The sequence below is a fragment of the Mizuhopecten yessoensis genome, unplaced genomic scaffold, assembly GCF_002113885.1.
Source record: "Mizuhopecten yessoensis strain PY_sf001 unplaced genomic scaffold, ASM211388v2 scaffold8365, whole genome shotgun sequence".
Classification (NCBI taxonomy): Eukaryota; Metazoa; Mollusca; class Bivalvia; order Pectinida; family Pectinidae; genus Mizuhopecten; species Mizuhopecten yessoensis.
This window is the reverse complement of record NW_018407511.1, coordinates 471,545-494,391: the sequence shown is the minus strand read 5'-3', so window position 1 is coordinate 494,391 and position 22,847 is coordinate 471,545. Positions and strand designations below refer to the sequence as shown.

Genomic DNA, 22,847 nt, shown 5'->3' with positions numbered 1-22,847 from the left:
ATAGTACATACCTACACATCACAAACAACCTCTGTCCTCAGTACAGTAGCATAGTACATACCTACACATCACAAACAACCTCTGTCCTCAGTACAGTAGTATAGTACATACCTACACATCACTAACAACCTCTGTCATTAGTACAGTAGTATAGTACATACCTACACATCACTAACAACCTGTCCTCAGTACAGTAGTATATATAGTACATACCTACACATCGCTAACAACCTCTGTCCTCAGTACAGTTACACAGAAATTTAACAAAGACAAAATATAGCAATGCTGCTAGGCTACAGTAAATTATTTTTCTCACAAATATCTGCCTATTTCCTCCTATATAAAACAGCAGTGTTTTAATGATTGTGTTAGTCCTAATATTAATGTACTTATTGATAAACCTGACATATGATGGAAGTACAATGTATGTTATCATTTAGTGACCTTAATTTTTGATACCGATAGAAATAACTTACTGTCTGAGCCATCTAAGTAGTGTTCAAACACCGGCAGCTGTACACCTGTAAGAACAGATACAAATATGTCACAACGGTAGTACACATATCAAACCAATTATATATAGTCTGTTATCACATAATGTACTGTGTTATCCAGTGAATATACCCATGTCATATTTTTTTGCATATTAACCCATGTAATGTGACCTATCAGCCCTATGCTTGGTTGTATGTTTCGATTGTGACGTCATGCCTAGGACAAGTACATGTCATTACTCATAGACTTACGCACTGGAGTCAAAATAGCAGGTTTTTACATTTCAAGGTTGCATGAAAATTGTCGTTTTACATGAATAAATGCCACAAATCTTGATAATGTGATAAAAAAAGGATCTTACACTGGTTTTCATTTCTTATGAAATTATTGAAACTCGTCACAAATTGTATTTTTCAATTGTGACGTCCCGCCTAGGACAAGTACATGTCGTTACAGACTTACGCACTGGATTCAAAATGGTGGGTTTTTACATTTCAAGGTTGCATGAAAATTGTTGTTTTGGGCCCTCGGCCATGACCTTGAGACCAAGTCCCCAGTGTAATATGTGAAAGATTCATCCTAATTTTTCTTTAGAAACAGCAATCACAATAATTACCTGGAGATGGATGTCAGAGGGACAATGGCTGACGGACCAACAACAAAACAACAAAGTAAAAATGATTTTGTGATATCATTTTTTAAGACATACCAGCCACATTTTCTTTCTTTGATCGGACTTTCAGCTGAGCTTTGTTGACATTCTGTAAAACAATATGTCCAAAATCTCCAGAGGTAAACTTCGCCTCCGCAAGAGAAAACGCTGCCTCCCTCATCACCTCTCCCATCCTTACTTTTGTCTGAAAAAGATACCCGAACATTTTTATTTCTTAATTCCAATACACAGAAAAAAGGGTTAGTAGGCATAAATTAATGAGCCAATTAAAAACAAGAAGCACATAGGGCCTGCATTACAGGCTAACCATAGGGCTTCTAAAGGACCTTTCTAGGTGTTTTTTTGCTGGGCTTTACTTCATGTTAGTATACTAAAACAATATTTTTAGAGTATTTTTTAAGGGAGTTGGGTCTCTTTTTTCGTAATGTACAGTTTGAAAATTCCAATTAATCTATATTCTGTAAATCTCCTATACAAACACTTTGAATTCAAAGGTGGGTCTGGAGGGAGGATATTGTACATTGCAAACAATATAATTTCCTGAGTTCTAGCAGGCAGGTAGATTTTGCAAAATTCTAGCAACTAGCCCAAGCTATAAATACAGTATATTGCAAATTTCAACTATTCAACAATTTTCGAAACGAAAAGTACTAGCTCAGCTATCATGCTATTAAAGTTTTACACACTGGAAGCCCCCAACTTCAGTACGCTTCAGGCCAATTCAACTTTCAATACTTTAAACTGTGCCAGGTAAGCTAACGAGATAATTGATCTGATTTATAGAATGTGTGTCCTAAAGCTTCCTAAAATTAGAAGCGGACATTGTCTAGTACATTGACGCCATGAATGAATGCAATAAAATTACCTCAATGATTTTCTTAAGAATCATTCTGAATCTCAGGGTCAATGCATCTGCCTTCTTCTTCAGCAAACTGTGGCCCTTTTGTGCTCCCTTTAATCTTGCCTTCATGATGGTCAAGGCCCTTCAATTATAAAGTTTTTTACAAGGTTATACCATATAACAAGTTTACCGCGCACATATTACTAGCAACACACGAAAGAGTACTATAAGATTACTTCATTAAGTTATGCTGAAGCCTCACCTTTACTAGTCGGCCAAAGTAAACTTAACAAGAGGCCCAGAGGGCCAGTATCGCTCACCGTTTCTTTTGTTACATGAAACTGACATATAGGTTACTTCAAATCAAATTTGGTAACTAGAACACAAGACATTTCAAGATCTCTTAAATGCTTAAGATATTGTTGTTTGAAATTTGAAATTGTAATTTTAAAGCTTTTCACCCACATTGACCTTTGACTCCGGCTAGCACTTAGAGTTGACATTTGACCTCATTGCTGTAATTAAGAAAAAAAATGCACTGCTGGTCTTCACAACATACCCAAGTATCATGACTCTAGACCAAGACCAAATGCTTCTTAGGATATCTTATACCTGAGACCTGGGCCTTATGGAACTTGAGAAGAAGATTGTTAAAGCTTTTAATCCATGTTGACTTTTTACCCCAAACTAGCACTTAAAGTTGACCTTTTTACCTCATTACTGTTATTAAGAAAAAGATTCACACTTCTAGTCTACATAATATACCCAAGTATCATGTCTCTGGTCCAAATGGTTCTTAGGATATTGCTGTTTGAAGTTTTTAACATATGTGTGCCCTTGAAGGTAGGTCAAGGTCCTTTTCATGAGGAAACTTTATAGCACTCCATCCCAGGTACCTACTGGCCAAATATCATGACTCTAGGTCCTCCAGTTCTGTAGAAGAAGTTGTTTAAAAGAAAAAATTGACGGACAGACTATGGACGACGCAGTACGGCATAAGCTCACATTGCCCCTTCGGACCAGGTGAGCTAAAACCCCACTTAATTGATGACGCTTGAGTGATGTTGTGATTATAATCCTACTTTAAATGTTCATTTAGTTATTGAACATGTATAGCAGGTTATTACTTTTGTTACAGGAAAGCAAGTTGTGTATGTGCTTCCACAGGGGATCAAACCCCCAATCTCACTCCTTTTATGTCAGACGCTCTACCACTGAGCTTTTAAAAGAAGGGAAATTCCCTCTAGCACCAAGCCAGAAGGCGACCGTAATCGATGATTTGGCGTATTTAGATATAGATATTGACTTAGACAGCAGGGGTTAAATGCCCGTATCGGACATGCATGAAACATGGGAACACCTGCTCCATCGAGCGAGTTCCTTCTGGGTACCGTTTTTGCCTACATTACGGCCAAGTGCAATATATAATCTCCANCCCCCCCCCCCCCCCCCCCCCCAAAAAAAAAACACCCTTCCCGGCTATCCATATCTTTAGGTCGCTGACTGGACTGAACGGTTCCGACTCTGTCGTTGCTAACAATTCCAGGTGTTTTTTTTACCCCCAGGCCTCGTCTACCTCCCCTCCAACACACATTAGCTAGTTACAGTACACCCTCGCAAGTGAGAGGATATCCTCGTATATCCTCAACCTGTCTATGAAGTGCACTCGGCATCGTCGACCATAACATTATATTTATGAATAATCTGTCTGTTTAATGGATTTAACGTTAGTCATGTTGCAAAATATTTTAAGTGTTGTTGATGATGCTGATATATTAAATTTGAGGCGACTGCTAATTAAAAACTCACATCCTTGAAGGGAAAACGTTGATTCTATCGGACGACATATTTTCTTCTCCAATATGACTATCTCAGTAAACGTCACATGGCTTATCACGTGACGGCATACTGAAAAGGCGCACTTGATTGCAGCCTGCCGTTTGTAATACAAATTAATGCATAAAGCCATTTTGGTCTCTGTGGAGTATAACATATAGATAGATATGGGTCAAAGAAGTAATATAGACGGTAAAATCCCATATAACACTGGATCCTAATGGAGGTATGTCCGTAGGATACGAATTACTTAAAATATTATATGGGGCAAAGAAGTAATTCCAACAGTGTGGACAAGTTTAGGTTGTCAAATTTTCGGAGCGTTCCGCTCCTTTTTCGAGACACAGTGAAACAGAACAGTTACATCTACATATACATCATATTACAAGAAGATATAATTGATATACTATAATTGAAAATATAGATAGATAGATAGACAGAAATAAAAGCCCCATAATATCCAAACTGCTTATACTACACAGGGGCAGAGACGTATACATTACAATATTGTAATATCACGGACTTAGATAATCTAATTCCGTGGTAATATGCACGTCTCTGCCAGTGGTCACAAGCTTCATCCTCCAAATTCCGGGGGGTAAGTTCTTTTACATTATAATATAACATGTACGCGCCATCATGTGGGTGATACAAAAAAACAACAAGAGAAGTGTCAACAAAACCATATAATTCGAACTGACCAGCAATAAAACTAAGGCAAACATGTGTGCGATATGGACAAAGAACATATTTGCACGGAGACTTCTGATAAATGAAACGAGAATGAGACCAGGGGTTGCGGCAGGGTAAGCGTCTTCTGCTTCATCGACGACACCTGCCATGTTAATCGAGCAAAGTACAGCAGTGTCACGTCCTCACACCGAGAACTCGGGTAGTGACAACAAAATCTTAACACAAAGAAAAAACATTTCCTTATTAGATCATGATGACAGTCATAAAACTTTTCTATAGTCTTCATCAACTTTTGGAAATCTTGTGTTGTAAGTTTTACTGTCAACAATATATATTGACATCTACTTGTCATGCAAAGTTGGAGATAGGAAAATAATGTCCCTTTTATGTACATTAAAGGAATTGCGCGGCAACGCAACGGTAAACTTTGCTTGCTTGAAGTCGGATGTCGTTCCTCTGTTTTACATATAAAACCAAATAAAAAAAAATGTCCCTTTCGGTTTGGCATGACATATTCCAGGGGTGCAGAGAGCGTAACCTCTGGAATTTATACGATGCACAAAGCTTTTACAACGAAATGCATGGTTGCATATAAGTGTTATGTTATGTAAATCTGCCTATATAAAATTATTGTAAAATGTTTATGTATATCTTACCCATACATCTTATACCGTATACTGTTAAAAGCGGGGGTATCTTAACAAGGAAGTAAAAAATATGCTAATTTGGTAATTTATTGCACCAATATGGGTAGTTGTGTAAAATGTCTAGCTAAATCATCGTAAGAAACGCATAATATTGCAATAGATTCACAAGCATAAATATCAGTATATTAACGGAAAACCCCACATCAAAACATACTGGGAGCAAGAAAATATTGAGAAACATCTTTTTGGCTAACTTTGACGTGCAATTTAGCAACACCAAGTTAGGTACAATACTTATTTATTATTACGTCACGTTACAATGCTTTTTTATGTAATCTTGCATTGTTACGTTATGATTCACGGCAATATTTTCTCCCATTAGAAAAAGGTATACAGAGGTTATTCAACTAGTTAGGTTTGTCATGTTTATCTTACTCGACTAAGTTAATTTTTAAAGTGTATAGAGACACGAAGCGCATGCATACCGATCGAGTATCTTTTACTATTCGAATAAAAATAGAGTTAGATAAACATAAAAATCAACCATCATAAGTTTCTGGGGCCTTTTGTATGTTCATAATATATATAGAAAATCACATGTTTCCCATTAAAATACATTATAATTGTTTCCGATCGGGGAAGCAATTGCCATGACTCATCACGTACGTCACAATGGAAGATGACGTTGCAAAGTATTGTTAAGTGCCGTCATAATTAATTAAAACACTGACCAATGAAACACGTCCATTGTGTTTCCCATTAGTGCGTTAACAAATCTTTACCAACTCCTACCAGATTTAGCCAATGTGTCGGGAGTGAGGATGCCTAACATAATTATATAGTTGTTGAGGAAAATATATTTTCCAATCGGAACATGTGGTTTTCCAGATGAAATATGAACGTTTTATAAAATTTGAAATCAACTTATTCAAGTGGACTTAAAATGATAACCAAACATTATCTGTTGATCAGTCTATATCTATGCAAATTATACAGTTTTGTAGTGGTAAATCAGAAAGGGATATAGGCTGGGCGGTCCCTATCGCTACCGGGCGGTGTCAGGCTTTATCGGTCTGTGCGCGCTGTAATTATTCATCACAGGTGCATTCGTGGTCTTGACAATCAGAGGTAAACAACATGGCTGATACCGAGCAATCTGGTGTTACCGATGAAATCGCTGATGCTGCAAAGGCGGAGATAGAGAGAGCTATGAGCATGGCCCTTAAGGGAGTTACGAGTTTAGGTGGTGATAATTTTGAGGCAGAAACAAATGGATTGGAGAAAGAACTAGAAGACACCTCCAGAGTAGTAAGAGAAGATGTGGTTTACATGGAACCGATTCCAGATCCGTACGGCAAAGCAATCAAGTATTTGGAACAGCACAATATCCTACAGTTATTCCAGGTACATCCAATTTTATTCAAACGTCACAGTTCAAACCAGAAAAAAAAATGATTTTAGGAAATTGAGCTAAAATTTAATTTAGTACTTTGAATTAAATTTAAACAACACTTTTATATTATCCCGATCACAAAATACTGACCTGAATGGTGTTCAATCCAGTCACGTTAAAACGAGGAAATCTGGGCCTTTCTCACTCTGTAATATGCCACATCTTCATTATAACCCTGCCCTGCCTCCCAACCAAATAAGGTTAAATACAAAATATGTAAGTCATAGGGGCATATATCTGTCTGTCCAGAGATAAAATCTTGTCTGAACAAATCGTGTTAAGCATATTTCAACAAATATATGCATGATCACCATGTCATGTAGTTTATAGCCATTTATAACTCAATTCATATTATGACTTATTTTTTTTTCTCAGAGTTATTGCCCTTCTTTTACTAATTCATGTTAGTTCAAGGAAGGGTGCCAATTTGGGCGTTCTAAGATTTTGTTTAGGGTTTTGCTTCAATGTACTTCTGATGCATTCTGATGAACTCTAAATCTGCATCAAAACTTATTGATTTTTTTTAGCAAAGATGATTTATGTAGATCAGTGAATGAAGCCTCAAGCAATAAACATTATATCAGCCTCAATTCTTAAATCACCTACCCCAGTATTCTGGCCTAATCACTGTTCTTCATTTTGTGTTTTCTGCAGACTCTGACAACAAATATCGTCTACAGAAAGCCAGAGGACCCGTTGGCCTACATGATGAAGGAAGTAAAGAAGATGCAGAAACAGAAACAGGAAGCATAAAAAGTTGTTACGAGTCATAAAATGTGGAAATCTGGAGCTCCAGATACCGCCATTGTGAAAAAACCCTGCCACAATTTGAAGGCAAAATTAACAAATTGGTAACAGGATATAGTGAGATCACCAAGCATATCTCATTTCTTCTGGTCGTCTACCTAACTGGTGTCTTTCAATGTGTATATATATACTGTATCCTTGAATCGGTGGAAGAATGAAATAAAAGGGAAGCTCCTCCTGAACCAAGACGGGAAAGATCTCGGGGAAAGGACAGAATATATATAACTTGACAGATATATTTTGTGCTGTGAACAAACTTATCTTATCTAGAATGTTTATTTTAGCACTTTTTAGGTTAATTCTTGAGCATTAAGTACAGCATAAAAAAAGACATTTTGTACAAACAAGGACTTACTACGACAGAAAGATAATTATTGTAACAGTTAAATATCACAACAGCACAATTAGCATTACCTTGGGATACTGTTAAAGGGCCCAACAAAGTATAATATTGACTTAATTACGATTGAAACTGTAAATATATAACATTATACAGCATTGAGTTTTTTCAAGAATACTGAAACATTCCTTTAAACCAAATTGAATTAAAATCTGTTTACCCGCACTAAAAAATTAGGCATTCTAACATTACCGTATTTGATCTGTATTAAAACCCAGTATTGTGCTTTATTTATTTATTTATTTATTTTTTACTGTTGTTTGCGGTCTTTTAACTGGCTATGTGTTGTGATGTGCAATTAATGTGAATTTTTATTTTTTTCTTGGTTTTCTTTTGTATATACTTCACCTTCCTGTGTAAAAACATGTACATATCTAAACGTGTATTATAGGCTGAATTTATGTTTCATGTTCAACTTGTTCACTTAAATATTGGTACGTACAAGTGCTCTCCGGGTGATCAATTTAAAATTTGATGTAGAAATTAACTGCAACATACACAGTGATAAATCTACCCTGTACCTATAGAATTTCGATTTGACCGATATAATTTCTGAAAATACTGAAATTTAACATGGTGGGACCCATATCTTTTAACCATACAGTGGAAAAAGACCCATACAAACTAATTGTAGATTGATCACTGTATATAGCTTTAAAAGATATAGAATTTGATTTACCAATTATTTATGTGTTGGAGAGGGTTGGTTTCTGTGGTAATGTTTAATAAGACTATTGCCTAACTTAGCCATATTTTTATTCCTATGATACTATGGACTTAGCAGGTCTATATCCTTCAGAATAAAATATTTCATAAAAGTTCTTATTTCCAGTTTCATTCTTACTGATACACAGCAGGAGGTATGACCCCGCTGCTAGTCCTAATAACATTACAATCAAAGTTACCTTTGTATTTATATTGTGCCAAATTGTTGTTTATATGTTTTGTACTGAAATAAAATGACACTAGCTCTTTTAGGGATTTCCATGCCATTCTTGTATAAATCTGATTCAGATTTTGGATTACTGGAAAACTTCAAATGGATTACAGTCAACCCTGCTCAAGAGACCACCTCTATTAACCCTTTCACCCCTACTTAACTTTAGTAGACTCTACCATGCATTGATCTGGAGGAGTCCATTATGGTGGTGAAAGGGTTAAGACAACAAGCACCTTTGTGGTAACCGAACCTCTTATATGAGACCAACTGCAGTATGAAATGACTTACCGGTATGCACTTCCTAAAGGTGGTCTCTTAATACAGGGTTGACTGTATATTTTTATTAACCCTTTCACCCCTATGTAACTTTAATAAACTCTACCATACATTGATCTGGATAAGTCCGTTATGGTCTACAGTGGTGAAAGGGTTAAAGACAGCTTCTGTCAATGAATGTTAATTTATTTGATCAAATTTAAATATATGGATAGGTCAGATTTCATCATACATTGTATATACTGAATAAAGTAACATTACTGCATAATATGTTTGGTACTGTGATGGTAAATTAAATATGTAATCATAAATTTGTGTCTTTCTTTAATTTTCACACATTCAATAAGATTGAGCCTTTTAAAACATTAGGAACTGAAGTCGGTTATAACTTATAACAGTGTGAACCTTTAATTCATTATCTCACTGCTTGTTTGTTAATAGTGCATTGAATACGTGATTATCTTTATAGGATATGAAAAATATAATTGATAAATGTTTGTTTTTCAATTCAAAATATTAAAATATTTATAATTGATAGACAGATGTTTGTTTTTAATCAAAAATATTAAAATGTTCATCTTCATTTCTAATGCTGGTCAGCCTGTAATTTTCATTTTGTCTGTCGAGCATATATGGCAAGCCAACTTTCCAGTAACATTTAATTAAGGAGCATTGTTGATCCTTCATTTCATAAAATAATACAAGATTTATATGTTATACATTTCTTGCCCTTACTGTAGGGAATTCTGATTCTTTGTTTCTCCGAGGTTAATCATGTTTCATGAGGGCAACAGCAAGGGCAATATATATATATTTTATTATACTAAAAAACACCAATAACACAATGCAAAGTAGTAGAAATGAGATCAGGTTGACGCGCCATTGTTGATGTCCGATTCCTTTAATTGGAACTAGGTTGTGTTGGTACTTGCTGATGTTGTGATCTGGATTACACAAGGAAAACACTGCAGTAAATTACACGTTGATATATATGAAGACCTCAGGGACCAGAATGATGCATTTGTCATAAGAAGCAGGCTACACTTACAAAATGTAATTAAAATACATGTACATGTACTACCAAGTGGTTCAAAAATGAATTGCCACTTATCACAGATACATGTATGTGGTACGTTTTTGGGTTATTGTCTTTGTAAGACTGGATTGACGAAACAAGAAAACAAATGTCATGCATTTTAAATTAATTTATTGAGAATCTAACTGCTGTATATTTTAAATTATCTAATTCATTAGTAACATACTATAAAATACTACATAGTAACGTACACTTGTATCGTATGCTGGGTGATACAGGAATGCATATCACCTAGACCAGTATACCCTTGTATTGTAGCAGTAATGGTACCCTACACTAACATTATATCTATAGAGTATATTGTTAACATATACTGTGGCACTGTACCATACATTTCTATGTAAGTACACCATACTAGTACTTAACTATGTATTTGTACATCTGTACCATACATTTCTATGTAAGTACTCCATACTAGTACTTAACTATATATTTGTACATCTGTACCATACAATGGCACTGTACCATATATTTGTATATTAACCCTTTCACCACTGTAGACCATAATTGACTCATCCAGATCAATACATGGTAGAGTTTACTAAAGTTATATAGGGGTGAAAGGGTTAATACTCTACATCAGTACCTTACACTGATACTGTACCTTATAACTGTACTTCCTACAGATTGCGATCCCAATGTTTTTCAATATGCTGTGAACAGGAGTTATCAGTAAGAATAAGAAAAGTACAAATTATCACAATTATTCTATCATAACTCAGATTGCTAAACATAAAAAAAAATGTATTATGGCAGCTTTTGCACGTTGATCTTGCTATTAATGAATTAATCAACAACAAAAAATGAAACGAAAAAATAAAACAATTTCTAAATAGGCATTGACATTCGCCACAAAACTGACTCTATCTGCCACTTTTGACCACTGTTGGACAATCATCAAGTTTACAAACAACAGCATGTAAGTAACATTTCAGAAATGTATAAAATAAGTATAAAAAGGGAAAAAATATTGGAAGTTCTTGCATGAAAAACAAGGACAATAACATTCCATTTGTCATCACAAAGTGTACACTTTACAAAATACACCTGTAATTACCAACAAGAGGCCTAATGGGCTTGTCTCGCTTACCTGTTATTCTATGTAATCAATCTATAAGTTGGTCAAGGTAATTTTTGTCAAACAAGCTTAATGGCAATCAACCTCTCAGTAAAGGATAAATGTAGTTACTCTTCAGCTTATAGACCTTTGTTATAAGGTTTTAACTGATGTCATTTAAGCTAGATTAAGTTGACAGCCCTTTGCCATGCAAGGTAAAGGTAAAAGATCAATTCTCTATCTAGGTTTTACAGATATTAAAAGAAGAAATTGTTTAAAGATTCAAACAAATTTGACCACTAGAATTTAAAAATAAAATTAATGTCAAACTTAACAGCCCTTTACACTAACTTCCGACGGGTCAAATGTCTTGACCGTATGCCACTTGGCTAACCCAAAATAATTGTTTGAAATAAAAAAATTGCTTGAAATCAGTCAAGGTTATTCCTATGAACAAACTTGATAGTCCTTTATTCAATCATGCTTCTGATCGAACATCAGCATCATAATCCTCTTGGTTATTCAGAAGAATTCATTAAAGATCTTAATAAATTTGACCCTTGAGACCTTAAAGTGGGTAATTGTCAACTAATTGAACAAACATCACAAATCTTTTCCTAGCATGCTACAGGCTTAACATCATGACACTAGACTGCTTGGTTATTCAGAAGAAGTGGTTTAGCTGTTTTAACATATTTGACCCATGTGACCTTGAAAGTAGGTCAAGGTCATTTATTTTCACAAACTGGATATTCCTTCATCCAAGAAGGCCATTGGACAAACATCATCACCCTAGGTCCTGTGGTTATTTGAAAGAAGACATTTAAAGAGAAAAAAGTGATCTCAGACGAATAGATGATTGACAGAGGCCGCACCATAGCATAAGGTAACTTGGCCTTTTGGGCCAGGTGAGCTAAAAATAGTAAATCATTCTCTTCTCCCTGGAATCAAAACAACTGTGTTCAAGGTTATCATGATACTACAATAAATCTCTGCTAGTGTAATAGTACATGTACTATAAATACATAACCTACTGGTATACTATATAATCTACTATTATAACAACACCACATTATTCCACCTACAATCTAGGTAATATGATGTGTACGATATATACGTAAGTGTAAAGATTATAAAAAATTAAAGATTAAAAATGTAAAATGATCCTAAATATTGACACCGGACGGAGTCATCGATCCACATCAGACACCGGACGGAGTCATCGATCCACATCAGATACTGGACAGAGTCTATTTTCTCCATCACCACAACCAGTAAAGTCATGTACACAAAGTATAGTTAAGGCAGTTTTTGAAAAATAGTTTCATACAAACAACAAGCCATGGGGCCTTAAAAGCTCACAGATCTTTTTTTCCGATATAAAATATGTCAAACATAGTACATGTATATCAGAAGTACAATAAATACAAAATGAGGCATTTTTTGTTTTTATTATGAAAGTCTTTATTTATACTCCTACTGAGCCAGGCCCCTCTACCCAAAGTGTAGCCAAACCTTTAATGTATACACTGTTCCCTTGGTCATCAGATCCTTTCAACAAACAAAGTAGATACTCCCTGCATCAGTAAAGAATGGAGTAGTCATGTAAACATATACGTATCTCTTACTTCCCCATCAGAGCAGAATTTTTAAGAATATACTTTGTTTCCTCTTTTAAGCCACTCTCAACAAACAAGTTGACATTCCCTTTATCAGTAGTCAAGGAGTAGGATTTTAAATGTTCATTCCACTCTGCCTCAAGTGGGGGACACATCCTTCATTTATACAATATCTAGTCCCCCTGGTCCTGTGATCCTTCAGATATTTATTTATATTTCCCCTATTGGGCCCAATCCTTTCATAGCTAACCCATTGGCTGTTCTGGAGGAGTAGATTTTTTATTAAAAAGATGAAGGAACGACAAACAATAAATTATGGATGCTGCAACATGGCTAAAGCTCACATCAGGCCCTTGTGCCAGGTGATACAATACAAAAATACGGTAAATTTTGAGATTATTATTTGTATACATTTCAAAAAGAGTCTTTAAATCACAATTAACTTTAACAAAACATAATCTCATCATATTTGTAAATGAAATTATTCTGAGTGTAAACATTTACAAATTTCTTCCAAATTCATTATTTACATGATATTTGTACACCCTTATTTATAATTTTGTTACATTAACATTTACAAATATAATACAATGATGACGTAGATAACAAAATGTTTGTTAGGTCACAATGAAACAGTTGTCGGTCCTGACATTAGCTGCTGCTGAATTCTGGTAATCCAAGCTCCTTGGTAACCAGGTACGTTGCTTAGTAACCAGGTATAATGCTTGGTATCAAAGTCCTTGGTAACCAGGTATGTTGCTTAGTAGCCAGGTATAATGCTTGGTATCAAGCTCATTGGTAACCAGGTATGTTGCTTAGTAACCAGGTATAATGCTTGGGATCAAGCTCCCTGGTTACCAGGTATGTTGCTTAGTAACCAGGTATAATGATTGGTATTAAGCTCCTTAGTAACCAGTTATGTTGCTTAGTAACCAGGTATAATGCTTGGTATCAAGCTCCTCTGTAACCAGGTACATTGCTTGGTATCCAGGGCATTCTTTTATGTGCACTTCCATACAAATATGCTGCAAAGCAAAATGAAGTTTTATCACACAAATGTATAACAAAAATTGTCTTAGGATAAATCTGTTAAATTTATACAATGTTGACATTTAATAAACGATAAGAGCAGATTTTGTCAAACATATAACAAGATGTCAAATGAACCTAGCCATATTTGAAATCTGTGAAGATATTTACAGAGGCAGGTTAATTTTTGTCTAAATTTACCCCCTTTAAATGTGTAAGCTTGCTTCAGCATTGCCTAGGTGACTTAACAAACCACAGAGTTTGGCCTAGGACCAGGCTTGCATTTTTTTTTCAGTAATGGCTTACCTGCAATCATCACCTCCAGTGCTGATGAGAAACTTGTCATCAAACATGAATCTCACATTGGTCACATGGGCAGAGTGACCTACAAATGACTTATGCTGAGCCTGTAAAACAATAGATAAAACAAGTATATTAATAAACAGCTGACCAGTTATCACTTGTAATACAACCCATTGTGAATCTTGTACTTCATTGAAAAACAAATTTCACCGATTTACATATCTCTAATAAAATCTATATTAGCCCAGAGTCAATTTTCACACTTTATATGTTGAAATTGTTATAACATTAGCTATCATGATAACTTAACTCTCATTACAGAGAATGATTCGGGTTACAGTACAGCCAGTATTTCATGACATACAGTCTTAATTTAACTGAAATTGAAACACCATTAAAGATTCTTCTTTCTTTCCCAACTGTATAATCACAAACATGTACATTTTAATATCGTAAATATTCAAGGATAGTGCGCAGGTACCTAAGGAAAAATGAAAAGGTTAAGAAAGGGGTGCACACTATACACAAGAACAAAACCAGTCCTTGGTCACAACCATTTATCGTAATTTTTTCGAGGATTTTCGGAAATGCTTTGCCAGCAGCAATAAACTGTAAAAAGTTTTGTTTTATAACTTCTGATTGCATTGTCTAATTTACCATTCAAAAAGTGGCAAGTTACAACTCATATTATACGATAGAATCAGATAAATAAACTCGAGTAAAGAAGGCCTAACTTTTTGGTTGGTCTAATTGACTAGGTTGTGAATTGATTAATACAGCGTAAGGGAAAATATACCGAAGAATTGCATCGTAGTTAGCACTCTGGGGTTAAAGATGCCATTCTTGGGTAAAATCAAGCTGAAATACTTAAACGTGTGGGATATCATGATTGTGAGAGGACCTCATTACACTTCTGTCATTCTTGACGAAAGCATTTTATTTCTTGGATTTTATTGACATTAGCTTTATCTTTTCCAAGAACACCTTCTACTTACTTGTTTTTCTGGACATGGGAACTCAAACAGTTTGACAAATCCAAAATCATCCCCCGTTGCCAGGGCGTTACCAAGGTGAGAGAGATGGGAACAGTTGATATCTCCACCACTCGAGTCCTTCGGCCAGATTCCAAGTACCTCGTTACCCAGTGTACTGAAAAGTCAAGGTCAACAGTCAGACTACATATATATTGTATACTGATATAGGTGTTATTAGTAGATACAATGTGGACTTTAATATCCTATCTATATCCAACGTTTCCAAGCTTTCATGGTAAATACTCTTGATATAAAGTTTGATCATTCACCCCTGAAATTTCATAATAAACTATTCCAACCTTTGAAATGGAGGAGTTCAAATGTGTCTTCAGGGGCGAATGAGTAAATAAACATTAATTTGTCAATAATTGCTGGAGATATTAGGAGACCCTGTGTGCCCAAATCACAGGATATACCATAATATGACCCGTTATCCATGGGCTTATAAAAAACACAATGGGTTAATCTTATGTCCTTTAGAGAAACTGTTCTAATATATGACAATTTCAAACCTTGTCCATGATGCCCAAGTGATTTTATCAGTGATGTTGTGGTCCTCGACCAAGGCTCCACCGGGGACTGTGAAGACCTGGCGGATGTAAGCTCCTGTACTGACCTGGAAATATCAACATTGAATTTGTAGGATAAATCAATCTCATTAAGAAATTTGGTATTCATACAAATATATCACTTTCTTTGATCTTGACAGAGCACTAAGTCACATTAAAATGTTATCTTATTTAAGGAGCAACCTGGCTAAAAACAAGGTTACCAACAAGTTAAATATGATACACCTGTCATGTACCAGGTAACCAGCTGTTTGTATCATGGTAACATCTAATTATGAAATATTTGTGAAGGTTATTGGTGTTAAAGGAGAAATCATAGGATCTCAACTTGTCCGTGGCTTCATGGTGCACATGTATAGAATTAACGTTCTCATGAGGTGTGATTTTATCAACCAATGATACAGATACTTTCTGCAGTAGTACTTACCCTGATATACTGACTATCGGCTGAGAAGTCCATCTGGATGACAAACGTGGGGATGCCTTTGCAGTACCCTGCCCGCTGGAGTGACTTCCCTTTGCTGAGGTCGTAGAAATCTACACAACAATCCTCAGACCCAACTGCAAGTATCTTACCATCAGGGCTGAACCTAAATTAAACACAATTTGGTTTTAATATTTGGTGTAAACATTATTAATTAGTTGATTGATCATTTTTAGCAATAATCTGGACTAGATCCCGCAGGTAATCCTGGTAGTAATCTGGACTAGATATCACAGGTAATCCTGATAGTAATCTTGTCCTTTTCTTCATGCCCAGAAATGTATAAATCAATGCTAACAAGCTACTGGCCAAGGACTATTTGAACACATTTGACACCTGTGACATTGAATATATGTCAAGGTCATTTTTTTTCAACAGAATTTGCAGACCTTCATGCCAGACAGTTCCAATTCATGTACCTGACGTCATTGATGGCTCCTGCTCGGTCCCTTCGTTTCCCCCACAGCTTCAGTCCATTTGTTGTCAGCACAACAAACTCTCCATTCTTCAGACCTACAGCTAACATTTCACCATCCACACTGAACGCTGTGGACCTGGCAGCTCCGATGTCCAGTCTGGCCACAGTAGCCTGACACAGAAGGAAAAGGTTAGGATAATGAATGTTCATAGCGTAACATGTTTATGTTAAAGAAAAACCGACACTAATTTACAATGGAAACATTGCAGAAGTCTCCCAGTCTATGATTGCAAACAATTCACCACAAAGAGAGCACAGTGCCACTATACACCTATACATTGTTTTATCAAAGTCGGAAAATATTTTAATTTGAACCAATCAGTGGGAGGCTATGGTGGCCATCCTGTCTGATTCAAAAATGGAAATTGTGGTGGAGTTTGCAGTGCCATTATAATTATTTATATTCTAATTCTGATCAAACTATTACAATATTTATTTTTTTACCAATCAAAAGGCTCCATGATGAGTTCTTGTGAAACAAGTAGTGCATTGCCTTACATTTACAAGCACAAATGTAAATTTTTGTTCAATTCTGCCAGATGGTTTTTGAGAAAAAAAATTAAAACAGGAAGAAATAAGAACGAATTCTAATTGTTACTACCCCAAACGACCTACAGCAGCCATCTTGTCAAATCAGGAAAGGGAAAATACCGTCAAGTACAATAGTGCAATCAATATGTACCTGTCTTGACCATAAGGAGAAGAGCTCTGTTTTACAGGGGATTATACAAGGTTAATCCTTCTCATATGCAGTGACAGTGAAGTTACAAACTGAAGGGCAAAGCATTCTTACTTTCCGTTGGTTATTTCATGATACTGGCTTAGTTTGTATTGGCGTTTGCATGTACAATTAAGACTACAAAAAGTTGACAAATATTGAATATTGACAGCACTCACCTTTTTAGAGAGGTCCCAGTACCTGACAGTGCCGTCGAAGCTGGCAGTAACAAAACAGGGACTTGTGGGATGAACATCGAGGCCCCAGACTTCTCCCTCTGCGTGGCCCCCAACTAACACGGAGTTGGTCCCACTCTTCTCAGCCACCTCAATCACTGTATTATCCTTTGTCCCGACCAGGATTTTACCCTGAGGAAAACAAGCAGAATTGTTTATATAATTTATATAATCTTTACCCTAAGGGTAAGATTTACTGGCGAGATAAATATTAAGATTTACAGTATATACAGGTAATGAATGTCTGATGTTGTTTTAATCAACATTGTTTTTTCTACCTCTTTTTTACAGGCTGCATACTTTCCAACTCTCCCTATTTTGGAGGGAGACTCCCGATTTCGGACCCTTAACTCATTCACCCCTACAAATCTAAACTAGACATGCCCAGTTTTTGAATTGGTAAGGTTTAAATTTGACTTAAGGGGTGAAAGGGTTATATTTAGCATTTCCAACCAGTGAATTTTCCTGTATTCTCAGATTTAGTGATTTCATATGCCATTTTCAGGTGTTATTTTTTTCTAAGATATATAAGAACATTTTATTTATGTTTAATTTTGAGCAGGGAGAATCTCCCCCATGGAATTTATAAAAGTATGATAGGGGCCTGTGCCTGGGGACTACCAAGAAAGTATCACATACAAAAATGATTCAGGGGGAGAAAAAAAAGAAAATTGCACTAATTTTGGGAAAATAAAGCTGAAAATATCCAGAGGAAGCGGCCTTATAATGGAACCAAATTTTCCTTAAAAATATTGCCGAAAAATATGTTCTCTTAACCCTTACAAGCATGTTTCTGACATATATCCACACACAGATGTCAATGGTGAACACATAAAACAGTATATATTAAAATCCACAGTATTATACCTGAAGTGATGTCTTTCTGTTGTTCTGTGCAATGACTTGCATTGATTTTGCTATATATCTGTAATTTTAATAGTAATCACTTGTACTGTGGTTTCCAAATCTTGACGAGTCTAAGTTATTGTATATACAAGGCAAACATCTTGACTCCAGGCATTGTGAATTACAAGAGGTTGCTAGAAGCTTTTCAAACATTTGACCCACATGACATATTGAGTCAAGGGGATTTATGTGAACAAACTTGATATGCCCTTCACTTGAGCCAGCTACATACCATATATCCACTACTTTATTACCCAATGAGTGAGGTCTTACATCTAATTCCCGGTTTGAACTGGATAGTTACCTTTGTTCGGCACACAGACTTGACAACTGAGGGTTTCAAATTTCCTTCCTGTACAGAAAATGCACGGCACCTCTTCATCTCCTGGTCCCATAGCTTCACGGGTCCACTTTCTCTTGAACTGCAAAAAATACAGAAAACTTAAACGGAAGCCATGTGGAGCAAAGAGTGACTTACTGTTAATACATACAATAAAGTTGGTGTCATGTGCTTGCCTAGATAGAGAAAGGTCAGCAAAATGACAATAACTTTTATAAGTATCTGTATTCATCTTCTTGTGCCAAGCATTGGTATGAATGGTTATAGGGTTAGGATCGTGAATGTCTCAATGTCATGACCCATGGATCAAGTCCTCACTAGCAGGAGCAGACCCTGGGCCAATCATGACTGCATTCTCTTCATGCTCAACAAGTAAGTATATGGTTACAGGGTGGGGATCTTCACTGTTTCCATGTTATGACCTACGCACTAACGCTCCAGGGGACGACGGGATACAGGTAGAACATGGTATGTCTAACTGTAAAATGAATGTGCTTACTCTGGTTCCTTGCCTCCAGTTACAATGAGGCCATCCCTCAGGGTGGTAAACATGGTAAAGACAGGGCCGCTGTGAGCTTTCTGTACCAGTCTGACAAGTGTTGTGTCCTTCCAGACATACACATCCCCACTCATGGCTCCAGTGTACGTCATGTTGTTCTGTAAAACAAAAGATGTGTAAACTGATAAATTTGTCTCCACTCATAGCTCCAGTAATCTTTGGCCCAAAAGAACTGAAGTAATCATTATTACTATTTCCCTGCCATTCAATGGTCATGGTGTCCATCTTGATTCCTGAAATTTTGGTCAAGTTGGTCATACTGAAGTTATACTTTTTTTCATACTCAGCCATTCAGAAGCAAGTTCACAATTTTAATCTAGCTTAAACGTTGATTTGTGTTCTTCACACAAAGAGAGAATTACATAGGTTTACCACTTTTCACTCCAGTGCAACTAATAGAACAGAAGTTATGGTTTAGATATATATGTTAATTGTCCATTTACATTTTCTATTTTGGAGTCATGTGTTTTCATTCAGGATGCTACACACATAAATAGAGATAATATCCACTGATCCACCATTTTGAACAAGTAATCAAAACTTTAATTCATTTTTTACTTTAAAGCAAACTTACCGCCCCAAAGGCTAATGAGAGCATGGTCTGCATTTTGACTGTCGTCCCGTGGTCCGTCCCTGCTATGGTCAGTATGCCACGTTTACCTCTCAGCTCACAACCTGCTACCGTCCAGAACTTGACATGTTTCACGCCAACAGTCACAAACTGACTATCGGAGTCGGGCCGAAACTCTGCTTGGAAAATCCTCTGGCTGTGTCCCGGAACTGTTCCTACTTTAGACCCTATAATAGGCAAGAGGATATATAAATATCATCTTCAGTACACATCTAAGAACTTTTAGCTGACAGAAACGGATGTCTTCTCTTCACATCGAATGCACGATAGGAATGGGGGGAAAAGGATGAAATACAAATGATAGGAGAATGTGAATCTCTACTGAACCAGCTACAGATACCATCAGGTGTGAGGACATGCAAGCATTTCCTGATCCACATGGGGTACAGATTATACAGTGAAATGAAGAGAGTGACAGAATTGTTTTTGTTACTTAAGGAGCCATAATTCATGAACTACGGGACTACACGCCACGGCAAAACAAGCAGCTTAATGCACCTGTATCATTCATCTTCAAAGGTCAAGGTCAAATTTTACAGCCAACAAGCTAACACAAAGCCCCCTTTTGCATATCTGGTTTAACCGGTTTGTCTGTTTTTAAATGTAACATTTTTCGGGTATAAATCCTGGCAGACCTGCAAATGTTTATGTAGGCCTTGCAAGGCTTTGTCAAGGCTCGCCTGAAAGTAGCATTAGATAACTAGGTCTGACCTTATTTCATAAACAAATGACTGTGGTCCAATCGGTTCAACCGTTCGGATCGTGATAAACAAATGCAGCCTATATGTTTTAGCTCTTTTAACAAATAAGACCCTCGTTACCTTGAAAGTAGGTCAAGGTCATTCATTTGAACAAAATTGATAAATTGACGTTGCTTGACCTCACACTAACCTTCCTGCCACCTCCACACAATCACATTGTGGTCATCTTCAAGTCCAACGGACAGTAAGTATTTCCCTGAGCAGGAGAAGTCCACAGCACAAACACCTTTAGAGTGACCTCCACTTAGTATCGACTTTGTCTCCTTGGTAGAGGCATCCCACACATGTATAGTTGGAACAGTTCCTATCTGGCCAGACGCCATCACATTCTTAAACTTTGGATTTTGATTCACGGCAAGACAAATGATGTCATCTGTGTGTTCTAGGTAAAAGCTCTGATGACCTGAAATCAAGTAGATAAGTATTATATAAGTGTGATCAACAGTAAGTGTAAATGTACACTATACACAGCCATGTCCTAATTTTCAGCGCATCATAATAATTTGTGCATGAACATTATTTCTGAGACTGTACATAATTTTCAACATAATTTTTAGTAAAAAATATGTGCATTTTTTATACGCGACATTAAAACAGTCATTTTAAATGAACTATAGTTGTAACAGTTTTGGCCTGTCATGGTTAGATTCATTTATGATGCTTCTGTAGTGATATATAATTATGCAACGTAAGTGCTGTAATTAAGTGGAATTAAATGTAATTGGTGGATTAAGTATAAAAAATGCGCCAAATTATATGACAAACATGAGTTTTAGAGAACACATAGGTAGCTATATTTGAGTGATAAACTTTACCATTCAATCAGCAAACCTAGTTTTGGAATCCAATTCCACCAAAAGCCAAAAGACCATGTGTAAACACAAAGTTGGAAAATGCTCTACCTATTATTGGAGTGATTAAACCATGAGTGTTTAGGTGCACCGAATATCCCGACAGATCTGCACACAGAATATCCCGACAGCTCTGCACACATTCAATTGTCTACATACAAAGCTATTTATATTTGTCCCATTAAATTCAAATGGACTATATTTACCATTGTATGGTATTGCCACTGTATAACCCTACCACATTCAGATGGCATTCATAGGCTATGAATGCCATGACCTGATCGATAATGTCATCATAATTGTTACGTAAGATACCACTGACCCTCCATTGTACAAACTAATTGCTGAATAATAAGACTAGTGTAATTGATTTTTTTATGACATGAAATTCTGAAATGGTAAATATAAGTATTAAACTGCTTTCAGCTGGCATTCATAGGCAATATGAGTGCCAACTGAAAGCAGTTCAATGCATTGGGCTTTGGCTTTTGGTGACTGTGACATCACTGGCATTGTTGTAACATAAAATTGCGTTTGGCTAGTATGGATCAGGAACTGTTAACTAAACATGTACATAAAAATTACACTAACAGAAGACTTTCTTATGAGTGTTAATTTTTGGTACACTGACAATCATTTTTTTTTAAGCAGCTGGCTGAATAAAGCCCCCAAAACTTGCTATAATGTACTTACCTGAAGACAGGTTTTGGACGATGCCTGCTCCAGCTGTGTGGAAGATGATGTCAGCACCGTCGTTTATATAATGTAGGTTGTTACGAGAATCAAATCCTCGGTAACCAAACACATAATCCAACTGAAGATCCTACATACAAAAACATGTTTCAATTACTGTAAACTAAAGACTTTATTGTAAGCTGATGACTCATTATAAGCCAATGGCTGATCTTACACTGAAGACTTTATTGTAAGCTGATGACTTATTATAAGCCAATGGCTTATCTTACACTGATGACTTTATTGTAAGCTGATGACTCATTATAAGCCAATGGCTTATCTTACACTGAAGACTTTATTGTAAGCTGATGACTCATTATATCTTACACTGAAGACTTTATTGTAAGCTGATGACTCATTATAAGCCAATGGCTTATCTT

At 36.1% G+C, this 22,847-nt stretch overlaps 3 protein-coding genes across 3 annotated transcripts in view; 1 reads left to right on the top strand and 2 right to left on the bottom strand.

The window, feature by feature from the left end:
• The window catches only part of LOC110455734 (V-type proton ATPase subunit D-like), a 12,680-nt gene extending 8,775 nt beyond the window's left edge, over nt 1-3,905 (bottom strand). Inside the window, exons 1-4 of the mRNA XM_021506068.1 lie at nt 3,819-3,905; nt 2,034-2,151; nt 1,205-1,352; nt 477-521 (exon numbers count right to left, since the gene is read on the bottom strand). Of these exons, the coding sequence (XP_021361743.1) occupies nt 477-521; nt 1,205-1,352; nt 2,034-2,151; nt 3,819-3,856 (349 nt within the window). The 5' untranslated portion in view covers nt 3,857-3,905. The remainder of the gene's footprint in view (nt 1-476; nt 522-1,204; nt 1,353-2,033; nt 2,152-3,818) is intronic.
• A 2,381-nt stretch (nt 3,906-6,286) lies between these two features.
• On the top strand, nt 6,287-8,819 carry LOC110455737. Its single transcript, XM_021506073.1, has 2 exons — nt 6,287-6,589; nt 7,293-8,819. Exons 1-2 carry the CDS (start codon nt 6,323-6,325, stop codon nt 7,389-7,391), a joined length of 366 nt encoding a protein of 121 aa, XP_021361748.1. The 5' UTR covers nt 6,287-6,322; the 3' UTR covers nt 7,392-8,819.
• Nucleotides 8,820-13,381: 4,562 nt separating this feature from the next.
• Nucleotides 13,382-22,847, bottom strand: part of LOC110455730 (echinoderm microtubule-associated protein-like 6) — a 32,169-nt gene continuing 22,703 nt past the window's right edge. Inside the window, exons 25-36 of the mRNA XM_021506057.1 lie at nt 22,426-22,555; nt 21,012-21,284; nt 20,064-20,287; nt 19,430-19,587; nt 18,895-19,012; nt 17,628-17,816; nt 16,672-16,841; nt 16,196-16,358; nt 15,712-15,815; nt 15,161-15,314; nt 14,169-14,269; nt 13,382-13,858 (exon numbers count right to left, since the gene is read on the bottom strand). Coding sequence (XP_021361732.1) covers nt 13,834-13,858; nt 14,169-14,269; nt 15,161-15,314; nt 15,712-15,815; nt 16,196-16,358; nt 16,672-16,841; nt 17,628-17,816; nt 18,895-19,012; nt 19,430-19,587; nt 20,064-20,287; nt 21,012-21,284; nt 22,426-22,555 — 1,809 coding nt within the window. The 3' untranslated portion in view covers nt 13,382-13,833. The remainder of the gene's footprint in view (nt 13,859-14,168; nt 14,270-15,160; nt 15,315-15,711; nt 15,816-16,195; nt 16,359-16,671; nt 16,842-17,627; nt 17,817-18,894; nt 19,013-19,429; nt 19,588-20,063; nt 20,288-21,011; nt 21,285-22,425; nt 22,556-22,847) is intronic.